The 21,090-nt window shown below is 37.3% G+C and overlaps 1 protein-coding gene across 2 annotated transcripts in view; it reads left to right on the forward strand.

Moving 5' to 3' along the window:
- The window catches only part of CENPK (centromere protein K), a 21,117-nt gene extending 9,924 nt beyond the window's left edge, over window positions 1-11,193 (forward strand). Inside the window, exons 5-10 of one of the 2 annotated variants that reach the window (XM_027671430.1) lie at window positions 1,633-1,679; window positions 3,246-3,328; window positions 3,434-3,532; window positions 3,817-3,946; window positions 8,722-8,775; window positions 10,897-11,193. In XM_027671430.1, coding sequence (XP_027527231.1) covers window positions 1,633-1,679; window positions 3,246-3,328; window positions 3,434-3,532; window positions 3,817-3,946; window positions 8,722-8,775; window positions 10,897-11,055 — 572 coding nt within the window. In that variant the 3' untranslated portion in view covers window positions 11,056-11,193. The remainder of the gene's footprint in view (window positions 1-1,632; window positions 1,680-3,245; window positions 3,329-3,433; window positions 3,533-3,816; window positions 3,947-8,721; window positions 8,776-10,896) is intronic. The other variant, XM_027671431.1, reaches the window with a different exon arrangement.
- The last annotated feature ends 9,897 nt before the right edge of the window (window positions 11,194-21,090 follow it).

Below are 21,090 nucleotides of genomic sequence, written 5' to 3' on the forward strand. Positions count from 1 at the left end.
AAACAACCAGTGACTTTACAATGGCAGCTGTAAATGCATTGCCCCGATGTCTCAGATCTACGTTGTTCCTGCACTAAATTACAGTTAGTGGTTTTCTTTCCCAGGAAGATGTGGCCTTCTATTCTCATACTCACTCAATATGAATATTGAACAGGAAGCTTGAACTCAGGATTAGGCATCTAAAAATGAGGAAGTGTTACAAGCCAATCATAGAGATTGATAATAATTGATAAATGAGGGCTTATAATAATCACATCAGCAGGAAGTTGCAGGAGGAAGAGATGTATGGGTTTCTTCAAATACACCAGTTAATGGGAATAAAAGTTTACCAATGAGTTTTATCAGGGGGTGTAGGATATTCATGTAATTAAAGAAATATTGTTCTAATAATAGCACAGACCACTACCTCCTGCAGCTCTTAAGGTTAATTTGGCAGCGTAGTAGTCAAATTTTGTGTCAATATTTAGAAACAGTAATTGCCTAAGTAAAAGGGATTTTATTGGGATGTGTAATTTTGTGTATTTTTAACTCAGTAATTTTTCTGATTTTCATCTCAGAACAAACACTGCTTTTAAAACTGCTCAGCTAAGGCTTCTCAAAATTTATTGAGGTAAAAACTGTAACATGACAAAAAAAAGTACTTTTCTAAATTTATGAAATCAAGAGTATGTATTTAGGAGATGTTTAGTGCTTTCAGGAAAGGGGTAAGGGTTTTCCTTTTTCTTAAAGGAAAAGCTTTTATTTAAATAATTATTTTTAAGATTAAGAGATTTGAGGCCCAAACTTTCACCAAAAAATCCCTGTCATATTAAGATTCAAATCTGTTAGAGTAGCTTTCATTTCTCCTGTTAATGTGTTCAAATAGTTCACTTTCAAAAAAAGTTGTAGTTTTATGTAGATGCTCTAAGTTGACATGGAAGTGAGAATTGACTGGAGTGCACTGAAGGCTGTAAAATACAACAGTTCACTTTTTATTCTGAAAATCCATGATCCATAAATCACTGCATTTTGCAGAAGCATTCTGGGGAAACATTTCCATATTCTTAAACTGTACCATGCTTTCCCTTATTAAGTACTGTTGTTGCTCAGTGTTAGATTTAGAATATTGATATTGCTAGGCCTTTCATCTCCCTGCATGTAGCTGTTCTTGTGAACAGAAGGGATGGGGACATGCTTTCTAAGTTCTTAAAAATGGTAGGATTTATAGTCCTGGTGAAGCATTTGGAGGCTGTTTAACACGGAATTGGAAGACTGGTGAAGTCTGATTGCCCACATTAGTAATGCTGATGGAATGCCTTCTGCTGAAAAAAATCAGGCTTGGTTATATTGAAGTATATTGAAATGTGATGTACAGTCATTATGCCTATATACCTAGGGCTAATTCAGAGGCATTATAACTGCACTGTATAACAGAGGCATTAACACTGCACTTTTTTCAGTCTAGTTTAAATTGCTGAATCATGATAGTAGGTTAGTCCAGCCAGACACCACAAAATAAGGTTAAATTGGTGCTGACAGCCAAACTGGTTTTTTAGAGGCTACGCAAGTTTCTCTCTAGCTGGGCTGCTTTTCAGTATAAATAAGTCTTTATCATTCAGTGAAAAAAACCCACCAATTCATTTTATTTTTCAGCAATTTCTACCAATCCAGATGTATTGTTAGAATTAGGAAAAGAAGAGGTAAGTCTTTTTGTTTGTTAAGAGATAATAAACTTTTGCTGGGGAAAAAAAAGAAAAACTATATAAAATTGCTGCATTTTCCTATGACTGTTCTTGGGATGGACTACTGCTAAGATACTGTGTATTTTCCTTCAGGCACTGTTGTTGTTCTAATTGTTTATTTTCCTCTGTATTATAACTACTAAAATTTTCTAGTTGTATCGAATGAGCTTTTAAACTGACTTACTGCACAAGTCAGTGAGTAAGTAACACACAATAAACAGTATTTTGCCTCTATCCAACTATCCAAATCCACCCTGTCCCTAAGTGCCTCACAGGATTGTATCCAGGTGGCTTTTGAATATCTCCAAACAAGGAGACTCCACAGCCTTTCTAGGCAGCCTGTTACAGTGCTCACCCTCCATTAAAGTAATTTTTCCTCATTTTCAGATGGAACTTCCTGTGTTCCAAGTTTGTGCTTGTTGCCCCTTGTCTTATCATTGGACACCACTCAAAAGAGCCTCACCCCATCCTCTGACACCTGCCCTTAAGATAGGTTTCCTTACTTTTGCCTTCCTGAGTAAGAAATCCGTACCTGAGGCTTGACCTCAGGTTTCCCACAAAAGTCTCAGACATCCAGATCCTTAACATAATTTAATAATGGTGCAATAATAACAAAATAACAGCTCAAAGGGTGCCTCTGAGGAGGGACCCAGAACTTTTATACCTTTTATACCTTTATATATACCTTATATATATATACCTTATACCTTTTTGGTCTAAACTCTGGAAGGTCCGAGAGTCATTGGCTCCTGGGGAGACTCTCAGTGTCTAGGTCTCCTGGCTGGCCCACAGGTCCCTGGGCCCTTTGTTATGCAAGGGGTCAGCAGTTCATGGCATCTTGGCTCAGGCTTTGGCTCCAGCCCACCAGGGGCTCAACCAGCAGCTCACACTGCAGCTGCACACCTGCACTGAATGTATTCCTGAACATGTATTCCTTACCCATTCTGTAATGAATGACCCCGCCCACTGAGAGTCCACTGTTCCCTAGATTCAGCAGTGCCTATAGCTTCTGGCTGCAGTGGTTTTATTTCTCCTTCTTTCCTCTCCCAGATATGTCCATAGCATCAAGGACCATTTAAATCATGGAAGCCATTAGTCTCTTTTGCAGCATCTTTGTTTTCTATACTTTTTATGTTAGTGCAGTTAGCATGGATTCATTTTTGCAAGCAGTTGCAGTGATTCAGACAATACAGCCCTGGTGCTGTAGACGTTTTCTCCTCAGTCATTCATCAGCTGAGCAGTTCATGTGTATGCTCCATAATCTGCTTCAGGTAAAATTAACTATGTTGTTTTGCAGAGTTTCAATAGGACACTAATGAGCAACTGGTGACAGTAACATTTTAAAGAGCCTCCTGCATTTTAAACTGGATTCTAAAATAGTGTGTCACACTATAGCCTTATTTCTTAAGAATTTGCAGATCATTTTGGCCCTCTGTATCAGATTTAGAGATGTAGCCTTACATAGAATGAATACTACAGACTGGGCTACCTGCAAACTGTAGTTTCATTTTTACTTTTTTATAGTTGCAGAAAGTAAAGAATGATCTTGAAAAGGTGCTATCAGCAGTTTGTTCAAAGAATAAACAACTAGAAGAAGATCTGAAAAGGTAATATAATAATTTGGAATTTAGAATGCTGTTAAGCTTTTTTTTTTGACTGCCCAGAAGAACTATTTTTCTGTTGTGCCATTTACTGCTTTTCATGTTTCAAAGAGAACAGCAGTGGTATGAGGAACAGGAACAGATGCTAAATACTCTTAACAGAATTGAAGAAGAGACAAAACCCCAAGTTGAACAACTTTACAAAACAAGGTATTTCTACACTGTTGAGTTTTTATATTGAAGAATTCAAATATGAACAGGAGCAAATGAACAAACAAACTCATAACACATACTCTTTGTTTTGTTAAATAGTTCAAATAATTGCTCAGTAATCCAGATTTGAAACATGGAAAATATCGCTACTATATTCTGTCATTCAAGATGCTGCATTTGTAAGAACTGAATATGAGGGGTTTTTTTACTTATGAAGAACTTTTAAATTATTTTATTTGATTTCATACTCTATGGCTATGTTTTCACTATTTGGAAATTAGAGGATTGGAGGAACTGCACAATAAAATGTTGCAATTAAAGACGTATAAGAAAGAACTCTTGAGTGCTCTGGGTGAATTCCTGGATGAACATTTTCCCCTTCCAAAGGATAGTGGAAGTGCCATAAACAAGGTAAGATTTTTCTATGACTATTAAATTTAAAATGTTCAATTTCTATATTATTAGATGCAGTATCTGTTTAAAGTCACTAGCATAGAATCTGCAGTTATATTTTGAAATAAGTATAGTTCTTACAGATGATCCTTTAGGTTTAATTTATGTATTTCAGGTTCGTTTATATTATTTAAGGCTGTTTCTAGCTGGATATTTTCTTTTCTTAATGCATAATAATGTATTGTATTTCCTACTGAACTGCAAGCTGTGCCAAATTTGGAAATGGTGGGGGGTTCAATCCAAACTGACCCATTTTCTTTTTTACTCAGCTAGGCAAATGGATTCCTGTTTTCCTTGGCAAAGCAAATTTTAATTGTCTAACAGTGGTTTTAGAACAATAAGGACAAGTGTTTATAATTACAGAGTAGTTTAGAATGTTAACCATCAGATTTTGTTCAGGCAAATTGGGCCAAAAATGATCTCAAAACTTTAGGGAAAATAGGCAGCCAGGGAGTATTTTGCATAATAAATTCAAAGTCTGCGGTAAAAATAAAACTATTACTCTAGTATTTGATAGATACAAAAAAGCTAAAAATTAAAGGCAGGGGCATGATTTTGATTTCAGACATACTTAAGATGACACAAATAGAAAGGATTTCTTTCATCCAGTTCCCTGTTATTTCAGACAACCACAAAATATAATTCCTTTAATATTATCATTGAGATCCATTTTAAAACAGATAATTTTTATTACTGCTGCTTCTACTGGGAGTTTTTTAGCACCTCAGTACTCTGGTTAGAAACTCTTGTAGCTTCCAGTCTAAATTTATCTATGTCTAACACAGATCTATCTATTCTCGCACCAGTATTTTTCTTAGAATAGTCTTTTTCTTTCTTGTGTTTATTCCTCTGATGTATTTTTAGACAGCAATCTTATACCTTCTCTTTCTTCGTTTTGCTATTTGAAATAGCAACACTTTTATGTTCTTCTCACATAAGACTATTTTTCAATTCCCTGGCTTATCCTAATAATACCCATTTTCTATATTTGTTTTCACTTGGATTGATCTTTTTGGAACCTGGTAAAAAACAATATTATAAACAAAACTACTAGCTCACATCCATCACCAAAGCAACTAATTACACCCTTGTCTCTTTCCATCTGTTATTTGTAACTGAGGAAGCTTTTAGTTAAAAAAAATCTTGATTTTGCGCATAAGTATTTTGTATCTTTTGCATAGAAAAATAGTAAATGGAGATTTCAAGACACGATGATCTTTTTCAATGTATTATTCAAACATCTTATTTTGTTTAATCTTAGTTTTTCTGCATACCAATGCCTTCGTTTACCACTATTAGTAAATATGACACATTTTGCTCTCAGTCTCTCCAATTTAGAGACAAGGATGTGTCATGGTTTGAGAGTCCCAAAATCCAATTCCCTAGTTCCTAGCCCCCCTCCCACATCTCAACCTAGCGTGAGATGGGTTTTCCAGACACCACACGAGACTCAGAATGGGGGGAAGGGTTATATTACAAGACTGTACAACAAATAAATAGTATAATACACTACATACACAATCTCAACTATCTCTACCATGACATACAGTATTTACAGTGGATCAAATCTCTTCTCCCTTCCAAATAAAAGTCCAGGAGGGAAGAAGGAGAAAAATCCTTCCCACTTATGAGCAGCAAGTCTCTCTAGGGCAGCAGTGTCTCGTTCTCTCTTCCAATGCAGCAGCTGCAGCTGGATCTTTGCCAATACACATGAGGGGATATCCAAGCCCCTCAGCCCTCCGTCTCCAAAACGAGGGTCTTCTCTTCCATGGGCTGTGTTCACTGGGACAAAGGTCACTTCACCACGTCATACCACAAAGTGCAGGGGTCTTCGTGACAGTCCCTATCTTCGGGGATTCAAGCCCCTTGCAGAGCTTCTGGCTCTGACTCAAGCTGGCTGCTAGCTTCTTTCTGCAGTGCTGCTGTACTTCAAGACCCCTTTCAAGTGGGGGTCCACCACCCCCTCCTCTCTATGAGAGGAGAGAGTTGGGGGAAGTTTTGGTTTTCAGTTCTTACCCCCAAAACTCTCTCTCTGTAGTGGCTTAGTCCTGCTCTCTGCTACTGGCTCTCTCTCTGCTCTCTCAGACAATTCTGTGTCTTCCTGCTCGACTGCATATCGGCTTCTGCTGCTTGTTTGCTGCTTCTTATCTACTGCTGGCTCTCTGCCACCGCTTCTCGGTCAGTGCTGTTTGCCGCTGCTCCCTTTGCTGCTCCCGATGCAGAAGCTTCCCCCAGCTTTCAGCTACAGATACTCAGTCCAGTTTTAACACTGTTCCGAGTCCCTGCGGCCCCCAACTGGAGGCTGGGGGGGCCCAGCCCCCAGTGGGGGCTCCCGCTGCTTCTCCTCGTGGCTTCACAACATGGCTTCTTCTTCAACAACAACTACTACAACTCTTCTCTTCTGGTCTAAGTGTGATAATGTTTATATTTCGCAGGAGCGCTCATTGGCTCAAACCCCAAGGGTCACCACCCCCTCGGGGGTTACCACTTTTATAACTCTAGGGGGGAAAACTGTTTCCCCCCACCACAGATGTCATGCTTTGGATGCAAGGATATCAAATGCTTTGCACAAGTCTGGGTAGATGACATCAGTTGCTCTTCCCTTCTCCAGCAACACTATAACTCCATCATAAAAGGCCACCAAATTTGTTGGGTGCAATTGGTCTTCAATGAAGGCATGTTGGCTGTCACCAATTACTTTTACTAAAACAAAAAATTTATTTTTAATAATTTCAGCACAAGGTTTTATCTTTCCTTAGTTTAACTTTTATTTATGCATTTCCTGAACTCTTAAACACGGTTTGTTTTCTGACATGTCTTTTTCTTTCTTTTCACTCCTTGTGAATTCAGTTTCTTCTATGTCGTTTGACTCATTTGGGTCTCAGTGGCTTAACTACAGGTCCCCCGTACGCTGCACTTTGTGGAAACATCTTATGTTCGCAATAGCCCTGTATGAGACAAATACGTGTGGCTGACATTTGTAGGACACAGCTGCAGAGTAGTGTGAACTGCTAGAAGCCTCGCTGGTCTAGTTCTACCTTTCTTTCACCAGGCACATGCATCTGAGATTGGGAGTGCGAGTGAAGGCTGGGTCACAGCAGCCCAGGTCAGCTTCCCTTGCCATAGTCCAACACCTTTAATATAGGTGGTGACTGTGGTAAGAATTAGCTTGCATTTTAAATCTTGGATAAAAAACTACTTTTTTTTTTTTCAAGAGAAGAATATGAAAAGTCATAAGTTGAGGAATTTTCTTTATGTGAATCTATCTGACAAAAAGGAGAAGAAGGTGCCTTTCAGGTTAAATAACTAAATGCTGCGCATCCTGCTTAAATTGACTTTATAATCATTAATTAATTAAAGGTACTTATTGTATCGGTGACAAAATATATAAGTAAAATAATTTTACGAAGTATACAATGTGTACGATAAACCTAGCAAAATAAGTTTGCTAGTTCTGTGAGAGTACAAACCTCTTCACACTAATATCCTTAGGATATTATTCTTTGTATACAATCAGTTTTAATAATTGCTGAAGTCATAATCTGATTTCAACTTTGAAACATGAATATTGAACCCACTACCTTAAGTTACAAAGTAGTATTTTTGACCAGGGAAATAAAACAGCTGAGGCTGTGAAGTATCCTTATGTTTGCTCTAAGGAATGTTTTTCACTTAGTGTAAGTTCTATTTCCTCAGCCAAGTATCAAGATAAAGGCACAAAGATAGGCATTATTGAGCCTCCATGGTTTGCAACATTGCCACGGAGCAGGCAGTGTGTCCCCCTTCTGACTCTGAAGGTGATAATATTACAAAGTGTCACTGAAAAAAAGGTGCCAGAACTTGCTTTTTACAAGTTTTTCTTTCTTGCTTGTATTCTTCTTCTGTTCCAGAAGTTCCTATAAGGTCCAGTGCAGCTATTAATATCTTAGGACTTAATTGACGTATTCAACAGCAATTCTGAGTAAGCAGCTGCCAGTGCTGCATTACCTCCTTAATTTTGTTGAAAGTGAAGTGGAAGGGTAAAAAGAATAAAACTGAAAAATTAAAGAATCAGGTTCACCGTGCAACAGCACAAGCAGATCCAGTAGCGTTGCTACCTAAGGAATCTCTATTGGTGTATAGACAAATGGCTTGATTTGCTTGCTACAAAGGAAAACAAGTAATTTTCTAATAATATTTTTATTATTAGAAATAATAATAATCCCTCCCCCCCAATTTTTGATTATTGTATTTCTTAAGCTGTTCATTTTTGAAAATTGAATTTAAAGTAAGAGTAAATAAATATTCATTGGCAAATCATGAAAAAATATGAAAGCACTATGAAATGAAGTCTTGAATTTTGTCAAATTTGTATTGTAAATATTTATCTAAAGCTCATGAAAAACATTTTTTCCCTAACATATTCATATTCATAGAAGGTTCTGCACTATACTACATTATAAATGTGATGAACTTGGTTTTATTTAAATATAAACACAAATAGAAACATGATCAATTAAGATTAATCTCTTTTAATAATTAAAAAAATGTTACATTTGAAGTGTAGGATTTTGAACTGGTAGTTTTAAATACTACCTTGTATTTCTGTCATGATTAAATCTAAGTAAAAGTTTTCATCTGTTGTGCACTATGCAATCAAATAATTGTGTGATTATTTTCATTTGTTAATTAACATCTTTCCTTACTAGTTTGAGGTTTTGTTAATTTGGCTGTGGGGGTGTTTATCTTTCCAGAACTTTTCTTCAGAGCCAGCTGTAGAACTGCTAGCATTGCAAGAGATTTTAGAGGTAAGATAGTTTTGTTATGTAGAGATTTGGAGGATTTTTCAATACTCAGATCATATAATAATAATAACAATAGCAATAAAATGGTATGCATTTATTAATATTAATAAGATGAATGACAGTATCTGGCATTTGGTTATGATAGTTAATGTAGAATGTTTAAGAATTTTACATCTTTAAGAAGGCTTCGGGAGACCTCATTGCAACCTTCCAGTACTAAAGGGGGCCTGTAAAAAAGAGAGAGAGCAACTTTTTATACAGGTAGATAGTGATAGGACAAGGGGGAATGGTTTTAAACTGAAAGAAGAGATATTCAGATAAGTCAGTTTTCTATTTTAATTCCTATCAAAATAAAACCCCAGTTTTTACAAGAGCTGTGGCAATAATCTTCAGTTTAAGCTGGAGAGTGGTTATCTCTTATTTCTTGATTTTGTAATGTTTAGTTTAAAGAAGTTTTATGCGCCTTAGTGGCTCGTATTAGGAGAGAAAAATACAGTGCTTAACAAAAAAATTGGTCCATTTCACACTATATTTTGTACTGTTTCAATAAAAATATTTCTGAACTTAATGCAATAACAGTTACAGTTCATGTGTAATCTCAGAAGGACCAACAAATATGTAGTCTCAGGTATGATTATCTTCTCATATGAGGAAACCGATCCAATTAATGCATTTCTAATTTATTTTATAAGTGCTTCGTGTGAGTTTTTAATTACAGTGCAATCTATGAATTTGAATTACAAAGCATAATTTTCCTTCTTGCCTTAAATGTAGCATTTGAAGTGAAGTTTCTTATTCCTCTTCTATCCTTTCTCTTCAGACAGTTCAAAGTATCTATATATATAAAATGTCTGTGGGGGAAAAAGTTTTTTTCTGAGGCACAATGTGATGGATAAAAACTTTCTGGTACTAAGATGCTGTTATCTGATCACTATGACATTGTTGTACTTTAGTTTAAAACCCGGGCTTTATGCTTGCATCATCAAAATAATTTCACATGCTTCAGATATCTGAGCATACCTATTAATGTCAAATTAGGCACAGCTTGAAAACAGATCAGAACTTAGAATTGGCACAGTTTCTCTTGGAATTAGAATTTTAAAGTTCTTCTAATGCTTAAAAATTGCCCTTCATATTTTATGTTATTGTTAATCTCCTTAAAATGTGAACACATCCAAGTAATGCCTGATTTCCATTTGGAGGAACATACTAATTTGAAAAATTCAGATTTGTTTTTAATTTTAATTGTCTTGGCCTAAAGTGTCAGTGTCCCTTATCTTTGTTTTCTGGGAGGTTTTTATTTGTTGAGTGATGTGGTTCTAGCTTGAAGTCCCTGTTAAATTTGAAAAGTGTTTTCTTACATACAGATATAAACGTTACAGCCATAAAGGCTATTTTGGAATATCAGATGACCAAAGAGACTAAGTAGAAATTCATCTCAAATAATGCATTTGAAGTAAATTCTCATAATTGCGTCAGATAAGTACAAAACTGGAACAATTCTTCGGAATGTTCTGAAGAGCAGTTGTGTATTTGGGGTTTGTTTTTTTTAAATAGCAACAGGTGAAAAAAGAATATAGTCTGGTAGCAAGGATTTTGAGTTTGTCTTTAGCAATAAGGGGGGCAGACAATATTTTGTACTTACTGAAGTTGGGAAAGTATAACATTTAGAACCTCTGAGTGGAAGGATGAAATATCTGGGATCAATAGAAAGAGCACCATGGGATAGGTAAGATTACTTAATCTGTAATGTGTGCAATATTCCCGATGAGCAATATTATGAGGGCATAAATGCTGTCTCCAGCATGTCAAAACTGATTTTGTTTTTAACTCCAGTAACAAATTCTCTATTTAGATAAGGAATTTAGTCTGTATTTATTCTCAATAAAAGGAGAATTCTGGTTCTAATTTTTACATAAAAAATGATGCAATGAAATTAATTGGAAATTCTTTGCTTTTACTTTGAACAGGTCTTGTATTTCTCCTGTAGTCCTGTAGTATATTTCTCCTGTAGTATATTTCTTATATTGCCTACATTACAGGAAGTTGTATAAATTTGGTTAAAGAAGATAAAAATCTGGCTGTTTTGTTTATTTCCTAAATCTTATCCTTTTGGTCTTCCAGATTCTGATAAATAAATTAATGGCCACACCACATGAACCTTATGTAACAATCAATGAGTCGTTTTGGCCACCTTACGTTGAGCTGCTGCTGCGATTCGGAATGGCCCTGAGACATCCAGAAGATCCAAACAGAATGCGCCTAGAAGCTTTTCACAAATAGTGTGACCTACATATGTACTTAAAAACAAAACAGCACCAGTACTCTTAATCCAGGAATAGGATATACTTAGGCATCATATTAGATTTCTTTTATATCATCAATCACTTCTTGTTGGATGATTTTTTTTCTATTTTATTGAAGTGTATATTTTTTTAATCTTTTATTGAAAAGTGTGAAATATGGCAAAAGAAAAAAGTCTCTTTTAAAAAAAAGTCTCTTTAACTGCTTAACTTCTCAACTTTAACTGCTTAAGTTGGCCTTCTGTTTTATAACAAGATTTGCATTGTGGAATTTTTTTCAGCTGCTTTTATAAGACACAAATTCAGGTAATAGACAATGTATAGCTGTTTAACAGTCCTTTTTACTTTAAAAATCATATTTTATATATTACTTCTGTGGTTTAGATTTTTTAGATTGCCTGAAGTCTTCTCAATTTCCTTTAGTATTTTGCTGTATGCTGAAGATGCAAAATTCAGAGTAATGCAGCTCCCCCTGTACATGGCCTTGAAGACATTTGGAACTAACAGAGAAGTATCTGCTCAAGAATGTGCCTTTGCAAACAAATGTATTACCTTCAAGATAAACAGTTGGGAAAGCTGAAACATATTTCTGTGTAAAGTGCTGCAGAGGTTGAGTGTGCAACTTTACCACTACATGCTTCCCACATGACCCATATTGTGTTATGCTATGTATCTGTCTTCACTTTTTCAGACCTAGTTTATCAAGGCTTGTAACAGGTCTCTGCTCTGTTGATTGCTACAGATTCTACGTTATGTCAGTTGAGGGCTTCCTTCTGACTCAGTGCTGTCATTCTGTGTAATCCCAGTCTTTTCTGTAGCTATTGTTATGGTGGACTTTGAGTACAAACAATTCTGCTTTTGCATATCTGTAGTGACTATACACTTGAAAATTAAAGTATGTCTTTTATTAACCAGATTGCCATGTACTGAGATAGGAACTTTAATGATTTTTCAGTAGATAGAAAACTTAAGGGTTGTATACTATCACAGAATGGTTTTCATGTCATAGCTTTTATCGAATGGTTTTGATGTGAATTTGTGATGAGTTTTAAAGATAATGTAAGGACACATGGGAGAGGCAGGGGGAACCAATCTAATATAAGTTCCAGTGCAATTGCCTTTTTTAGCACAATTAAATGTTAAATAAAAAAATTATTACATCTTTTGTGGTTTTAAGTGAAAATTGTTCATTTTACCCACACAACTTATAATAGGCATGAGTACAGAACCCAGCGTGTGCTGTTATGTGTGAACATTGACTTCTTTTTGCTTCATACTGCTTGTATAGCTATCCTCCTGCTGTATTTTAACCTCCCTTATTAACATACTAGCTCTGATGTCTTGACTAATCTATACGCATTTACCTTACAGTATTTTTAATTAATTATACAAATAGCTAAGTTTCTTGGCTTTGCTTTATAGCATTGGCTCATTAGGGTTATTTTCTTCATTTATTTTTAATTTCTTTGTAGTCTGCTATCCTTTCACCTTATTACTAATACTACAAGCTCAAATCCTTCATTGCCCCTGGATGAGTGCTTCTGTGGTGACATTGATAAGTTGAAGAAAAAATGTTAAACCCTAAATAGTTTCTCATCTTTTAGAAAGAAGAAAAATAACAACCTGCACCATCCACCTCCAAAAACCAAACCAAAACAAACCACTACGAAGGAGATAGGATAGTTACAAATAAGTGCTCTAGAGAAGATGCAATATTCATTATTTCTCATAACAAAATCAAATCTCATTCAAGTAAATCATCAAAATAGATTTAAATGAAAGTACTTCATATAAAGCTTTATGTTGACTTATGGAACTCACTACTATAAAATGTGTTGTGAAGATTACATACAAAAAAATGCAAGTTTATAGAATTCAGATTTTTGAGTAGTTATTAAAGAAAATTGGAGTCAGCTGTTTCAGAAATCTCTATCATACTAATGTTGGACCCTGCAAAGATACACACTCCCTGAGATCCTCCTGCAGCTGCACATATCTTACTGCATTCTCTAAAGCCTTTCTGCTTAGGCTCTGGACATGCTCAGAACCCAAAACTTCAATGTAGAGCTTTTTCCTTGGGCTCAACACAGTCAATTACTACAGCAAAAGAAAAGCTGTAGAAAGGGGTAATCCATTTTCTCTCAGTGCCTAAAATGCACTATCAGTTTTTAAGGGAAGCTGGTTCAGAGTGATACAGAGCCAGCTGAAAGCTATAGCTCTTTGAAAAATCCTGACAACTACATTGAAGAAATTCAAGGCCATAATGAAGAACAGATCTTATGAGGAAAAATTGGAATAAGATCTTTCATCAGCAGTATCAACCATCAGAAAGCTTGGGGAGTACATTGAAAAACAGTAGGGTAACTTCTCTATTTTTTTCTCTGTGCATGCGTAAGTGTTTTGAGTTAAAGACAATGTTGCCAGGAAGGCAGGACCTCTGATGGAATAGAAACCCTCCCTCCTGGACTTACTGTAAATTTGAAAATAGAGATGAGGCTTTTTGAGCAATGTGTAGAAACAAAAAAAAACAGTTTTTACTAAAAAGTAGAGAATGATACAGACAGACAAAGCAGAAAAACACAGTAACCACAGGGGTACAGGGAGAAAATTATCTGTTACTGTCCTTCAGCTAAAACTTTAACAAGCTTTAACAGTCACCCTTACTTCAAAGTAAGACATGTGCACTTCCAAGGGGAAGAAATACAAAAAATGTGAGTATCAACACCATCATCTTTATAATTAGCTGCAACTTGGAGTCAGTGACTTTGACATTAATTTCATCAGCATTGGCTCTGTGACCAAGAGGTTACACTCTCAGTTCCACGTGCTTAGTGCCATCAGTATTAATCAGTACAAATGCATCCAACGTATAATGAAAAGTCAAGCAAAGCCAATTAATGAAAATGTTGTGGAACAATAACAAAAGACAGGGATAATAACAAAAAAGTTTCACTGCTGAAACCCAGTAAACCAGCCCCAAAATATGCCTTTGAAAACACTGTCCATCTTGACATACCAGCTGCATCAGTAGTAATCACAAAACTAAAATCCAGAAAGCATCCTATACTGAGATCTAACATGAGTTGATGGCAAACCTGTGGATTGCTGTAGCTGTTCATATCCTTGAGATTTTACTTTTTGAAGTCCTGAACTGAAGCTCTGACACATATTGGAAAAAAAACAAACAAACCATCAGTGATGTTTATTCAGATAGTTTTTTATTCTGTATTAGAGGAATCTCTTGCTGGAAGGAAGTGTTGCTCAGGAGACAATTCATTCCTTCCCATCTTTTTAGGCTGTCAGGAGCTAATAACTTACAGATCTTGAAAATGATTTAGAGCCTAAAATTAAGGCAGCAGTAATCCAAGAGAAGGTACACAGGTTATTCATATCTTTATCATCAGCTCTTTAGTGTTTGTATGGAGTGGTTCACTAGAAAATCTTACCCCAAGGGAGCACTATTTGCTGTTCAGATTTGATGGGATCCAAACTGGCACTTACATAAAGAGGAAAAATATAACTCACTATATAGTAGTGATTCTTCTGACTGTGCATACAGTGCAGAGCCCCCAACATTCTCACTTGTCAGAATACTTCAGTACAGAAAACTTTGTATTGCAAGGAAATTGACCTAGCAATAGGGACGCCTTTTTGCAGGTAGTATTACAAGGTTACAAGGAAGAGCAGACTGCCTTCATAAACTCAATTCTGCAAAGGACTGTGATTGATACAAACTTACTTATGTGTTTTCCTAGTGAAATAACTAAATTGTTCTACAGATAGTCTTTTAACTTTTTTGGTTTTTCTGCATTTTGTTGCCTTAAAGAAAAATAAATTGTGATGCTGAGAGTTTGGCATAAAAGTTTCTGGATATAAAGTTTTGGCAGAAATACACGAGATCTGTTTATGTTTTTGAGAGAGTGCAGGTGATGCTAGCGAAGACAGCTAGTTATAGGCATATAATAGGATCTTGGAAATATAAGCCTATCTTGAAACCTTGATTGTTCTTTAGTATTTTGGTACAATGACACATGTTTTCTGTATGTTATATTGTATTTGAAGCTTTAAAAAAAAGCAGAAGTGCAATAAAAAGTGTATAATAGAGTCTGGGAAGGTATTACCACCTTGCACCTGTTTACTTTAAGTCTTCAAATCACTCTTCCTATTTATGTATTAACAAAAGATAGCCAGTCCATGTATTTTCTGATAAAGTTATTTTTTCAGTGTTTTGGTTTGGTTTACTGGATTTGGTCGGGGGGTTTTTTGGCCTTTTTTTTTTTATTTCTTGTTGCATTTTTACTTTATTTGCTTATTTATTTATTTTTCTTCAAACTGTTTTAGCACAAAAATTTTTGATCATAACACTTTTACTTATTTCTAAATGTGAAATTCTAGTGATTAAGCCAATGAGACTCTTTATTTTGTGCATATTCTCAGGTAATACTAATACCATGTTTTAGTAGACTTTCCAGGTTAAACAATGAGCATTCCAAGGTACCTCAGCAGTGCTGAACTACTCATAATTATAATCAGCCTTGGTTACAAGTAGTTGTTCTACAAACATTTTTAATTCTGTACTTTAGAAAATTTATTGTGTCAAATTAAATATGCCTGCTCTTATTTGGCAAAAAATGCTGCTTGCAGGTGCTTGCAAATGAGCTTTTGATGATAGTTAGCTGTCTTGGTTTGAGACAGTTCGGCGAGGTGGAGACCTTGGACAGAAGTCTTCCCCTCAAATTCAGTACCCCTGGTTTTTCCAATACAGAGAGAGTGACCAAATACACCTGAATGTAAGTGGAAAAATAACTCTTTACCAAGAACAATGCCAATAACAACACTGATAAAACTGGGTTAAAACCAATCAGACCAAATCAAGTTGGCGGCTGGCCTCCCCCACCTGCGAAAAACACACACAGGACAGATGGCTGCCCTTCCACATGGTTCGCCTCCTAAACCTGGGGCTTCCACCACCACCTTGACGGATCCAGACTGTGACCACCACTTTGACAGGACTACAGCCACCACTTCAACCAACACTTTGACCATCGAAACTACAACAACAAAGTCTCATCACTGGATCCAACCAGAGTCTTGAGGTCCTTTCAGTCACCTGGGGGGGTCCACAGCCCTGCCCTGACTGCCTGGACTGGCACCGTAGCCTCACATCATCACCACACAAGCGCCTGCCAGTATTGAATCCCTGCTATCTGCCATTTCCTTCCAGCACCGGTTCTCCAACCCTTCCTGCCAGGTTTTCGGGGGGGGGGGTGGCAAAACACATGGAGGGGTGGCCATCTGGTCTCTGTCCTGTGGCCACGTGTGTTTCTTCCAGGTTGAGGAGGCTGGCTGCCATCTTCATTTGGTCCAGCAGGCAGGGCTTGGGAAGTTTCTCCTCATCAGTTGGTTTAACCCAGTTTTATCAGTATTAATATTAGCATTTCTTCTTGGTAAAGAATTATTTTTTCACTTACATCCAGGCATATTTGTTCTCTCTGTACTGGAAAAACCAGGGGTATTGAATGTGAGGGAAGAGACTTCTGTCTGAGGTCTCCACCCCATTAACCAACCAAAATGTAATTCTAATTGTAATTCAGTTTGCATTTGAATGAATTTCTGGAGATTGCTTCAGGCAGAAATACTTAAAATGCAAACTAATCTAGATTAGTGTTGCAGTTTACTTGATAAATAACCAGTCCTTTTCTATTTATAATACATCATCTCCATGACAATAGTTTGCTCAAGTTTCCATAAAACTATAAAGTAGTTTTGTTTTATTTAATTTAATAGAACACGGGGGAGTTTTGATTGGTGATGAGGCAAGCCATTATTCTTGGTGTCATGATCTAGATACAACTTTACTAGAACACTGAATTATCCACAGAAACAATTACAGTACTTAAAATTTATCTCTCTTATAAAAGTTCTTCTTTGGTATTAATTTTGCTTTTATTTAACAGAGTGATTAATTTTATGACTATTTGCACTGCCTGTGAACTCTTGTGGTTATTAATTGATATTAAATGTTGCTAAAGAAGAAGCTTACAATGCTACTGTGTATGCAGAACCTCTTGCAGTTGCATTTAAGTTTTTATTTGAATTGGCGGCATGCTTTTATTTCAGTATAATTCCTTTCTGTATTTATGTCTATTTCACTATTAGAAGGTTTTGTTTTGTGGAAGTCATTGCATTGAAAGCTGTATTTTTATTAGATCCAGGAACATGTTGCTTCTAGTCCTGCAAAGGTGAACTGCAACACTAGAAAACAAGGTAATTTGTTTAAAGGAAGAATCCAAAGACTGAGGTCAATGTGAATGAAGCTGTTTAATAGAAAGGGAGAAGATCTGTGTTTCATAATGGAAAGGTGAAACTGTTCAACTGAGCTGAATTTAAAGTTAGTTAGTCTGCTCAGAATAGTTGTCCTACCTGTTCTGCAAGTTAAAAATTCAACCAGACTTTATCTTTATCCAGTAGTTGACAGATGGCTCTAACTTTGCAAGACAACCCCTGATTCCAAACAAGAACTTAGTTTTAATGCTCTTTGTTTATGAAGGCTATGGCTGTGCAGTCAATACATTCTTTGACTGAGTGGAAGCTTGCCAAAAATTCTGTAACTGGATCAAAGTCCCTTGTATATGACAGGATTCTGGCAAAATTACTTGTAATCTATTATTTGGGAAGTTGAAATATTGAAGAATGGGCAAAGGCATAAAAATAATACTGTAACTACTTATGTGAGGGTCTCAGCAGAATTCTGCTGAGAACAACACACAAATTCTAATGTAAATTTCCCTTTGCAGCTAAGACTCATGTGGGCAGTAACAACAAAACTGAATTTAAAACACATTTGCAAGTCTCTGGACTGCTAACTTAAGAGGTGATTAACTCAGAAAGAAAGCTCTCACATATGGGTTACAGTTCAGGAACACTGAAGCTGAGAATAACAACTGTGCCTTGACTGTTAGTCAAACAGTGTCTGTTCTACATCAAGAAAAACGTAGCTGCAACAGTGTTAAAATTTTATAATGTAACACAGAAATTAATTTTATGAAATATTACATTTCTACACCAACTGTGAGTTACTGCAAGAGAAGCAGCACTTTTCAGAAAGCCAAGTCACATAAACCAAAGTAAATTGGGAGAGGACAGACAGAGCCCCAGTTGGATGTATGATAGGAATAGTACTTACAATGAAAAGTCTCGTATACTGCAACAGAAATGTCCTAAACCAAATCAGCTAACTGTATGTAGAACTACCAGAAGTTAGATGTAAATCTTTACCTTAAATCAAGAGAGACTTATTTTACTCAGCCAAATTATTTCCTGCTGCAGTTCTTTTCCACTGGAGATAAGACTGTCCATGGGGCTTTACCAGGGATGAAACTGTCCCACTGGATTACTGGAGCATCAATGTTTACAAAGAAGCATTACCATGATTGCTGAACGAAGTTATGTTTGCAACATTTTAACAAGGTTGCTTTCAAGCTGCTTTTATTCAAAAATGCAATCTGAGTGATAGTCAACATGCACATAATTATGCGAACGGACACAAACCCAGCGTGGGAAATAAATAAGGCGGTTTTATTACGAGCAAGGATTTCCATGGTTACTTCCTGTTGAGATACCTAGAGGTCATCTTGTTTGAAGGACTGGGGAGCCAATTTGTGGTCGAGGACTGGTGGACTGCTTGTAGTTCTGCTTGAAGTTGCTTATTGCTGCTGCCCACCTGCTGCTACATACAGTTCTGCTTGAGGTTGCCTATTGCTGCTCATTGTTGCCTACTGCTGCTTGTAGTTCTCCCTGCTTACTGTTACTTACCGTTCTGTTTGCTTACTGTTACAGTGCGAAGGCGAGCCAGGAAGAATATAAAGTGGTGAGACCAGCCTGGGCTCACTGCCAGGGAACCATGCGGCCGGGGGCAGGGAAACAATCTGATAGGTGGATGAGGACAACCAATGGACTGCACCAGAAAGCAAAGATTGCCTTTTAAGGAAGAAAAGAGTGAGGGCTGGCATGGGGGGAGCGAGGGAGTGGTTATGCATAAGGAAGGGTCTTAAAAAGGTTTGTCCCTCTCATTCGGGGGTGCTCCAAGCGGGGGTGACGACTTCAGTGCATAATGTTCTTTGTTTCACTTTATTTGGCCATCTTCTAAATTTTAATTAGAGATATTTCTCACACCTGGGCCAATTTTAAAAAGCAGGAGTCTCTAGAAAAAGAATAGGCACTAAATAATCAAATTCAAGTTGATGTGTTACCTTTTCAAACATCTGACTTGTGGTAGCAGTTCAGAACTCAATTTAAGAAGTAAAAAATATTGAAATAATATTAGTTTGTGGTTTTCCAATAAACATACATACGTATGGCAGGGATCAGGCTTATACGAAAACACATTATCAGATATGGGTGCTTAGCAAATTATTGGCAGACTACCCAGTTCTCCATAAGATTAACATACGAAACTGACAGATCAGAAGACATTTACTATTAGACAGAACATCTGCCTTGGATTTCTGTACCAACACAGAAAAAAGGTGAGGGACAACTGACGCTGGTAATCATGCACCAGCACAGGGGCAGGAATCTGGTCCTTATGAGGGAAGTCTGAGAGTATTGTTGGCGAACCTGCATGCCACGTCCAGATGGAAAATACTAAAATACTACCAAAAAAATTATTCACATGAAGAAAGTGGTGGACCTCTATTATAGTTTTAAACTTTTCGGTGAATTTTCCACACTGACATACATTCAAGGAGATGGGAGAATCAAGCTTTCCTGTTAGGGAGAGATAAACATCAAGATTCAAATGTGTTTCTAGCTCGGATCTTAATGGCTCTCCTATTGAAGGGCTGATGGCTTTCCCAGCAGAAGTGGAACTCTTTCGTTTCTTCTGCCTCTGCCCTACGGCAGTGGGGGAAGCCCCATTCCCTGTGTAACCGTGGCGGGGGCACCAGCCCCAAAGGGAGGGCTCTGGGGAAGGAGCAGAGGCGAATAAAGGACTGGCAGTTTGGCTTGGGGGGAGGGGTGTCTTTTTCACGGTGGGACCAGAGCTGCCTCGCTGCCCGGAGCTGTGCTGTCTCGCCTTGGACTGCTGTGCCCATCTCAGCACTGTGGCCGAGTTCTACTTGCCCCCCGCTGTGCCCGCTACTTGCCCCCTGCTGTGCCCGCTACTTGCGGGAGGGTCCCAGCCGCCCCCCTCCGCCGCTGACCCACACCGAGATCAGCCGCCGACAGCGTGAGTTTGCGTGAATCTCCTGAAAGGGAGAGCACCCCCTATTCCCTTCCCGCGCCAGCAGCAGTCAGCACCACGCAGGTGAGCACCGAGCTCGTACCAGATGCCTCTATCACCGCCCGCACGCCGGTTTCCCGCTCCCAAGAGCGTCCCCTTGCCGGTTGTGGTTATAACTGCAAGAAAAGGCAAAGTAGGATTTAGCTGGTTAAAGCTTATTATGGTGTAGTTTGTTCTTGTTTGTTCTCTGTATTTTTAGTAAAGAGTTGTTATTCCTTTTTCTGCATTTTTGCTTGAAAGCTTCTTAATTTCAAAGATATAATAATTTGGAGGGAGGGGTCTTCTGTCCATTCAAGAAAGGTTTCCACCTTCCTTGACAGACATTTGTCTTTTTTTAAAACCAAGAAAATTTCTCTTGTAGGTGGCCTCAGATTCTGTTATCCTTTTCTTCTTACTAGCCTCCTCCTTGATGCCGTGTCACTGATAGTGAAAATATTTTTTAAAAAGATGGTTCAAACAGGTCTCAGCTTTTATTGGGTCTTCCAGACCTTTGTTTCCAGAACACAAGAATTTATTTCCATCAGAAAAGGAGAGAATTTTCTCAACAACAGATTTTCGTATAAGGCAAACTGCCACACACAAAATTGTGAAGGTGGAAAAAGAAATTCCGATTGCAAAATCAAATAGCATTTTTTTGAAAGATGTTGACAAACAGCCCATATAAGCCGGTGCTGCACACTTAAGTCTGTATTTAGTCTCTAGCTTAAGTAAGTGACCAAATTTTTAAGCATG

This window comes from Neopelma chrysocephalum, unplaced genomic scaffold (genome assembly GCF_003984885.1).
Source record: "Neopelma chrysocephalum unplaced genomic scaffold, ASM398488v2 Primary Assembly neopelma1_97102, whole genome shotgun sequence".
NCBI classification, from domain to species: domain Eukaryota; kingdom Metazoa; phylum Chordata; class Aves; order Passeriformes; family Pipridae; genus Neopelma; species Neopelma chrysocephalum.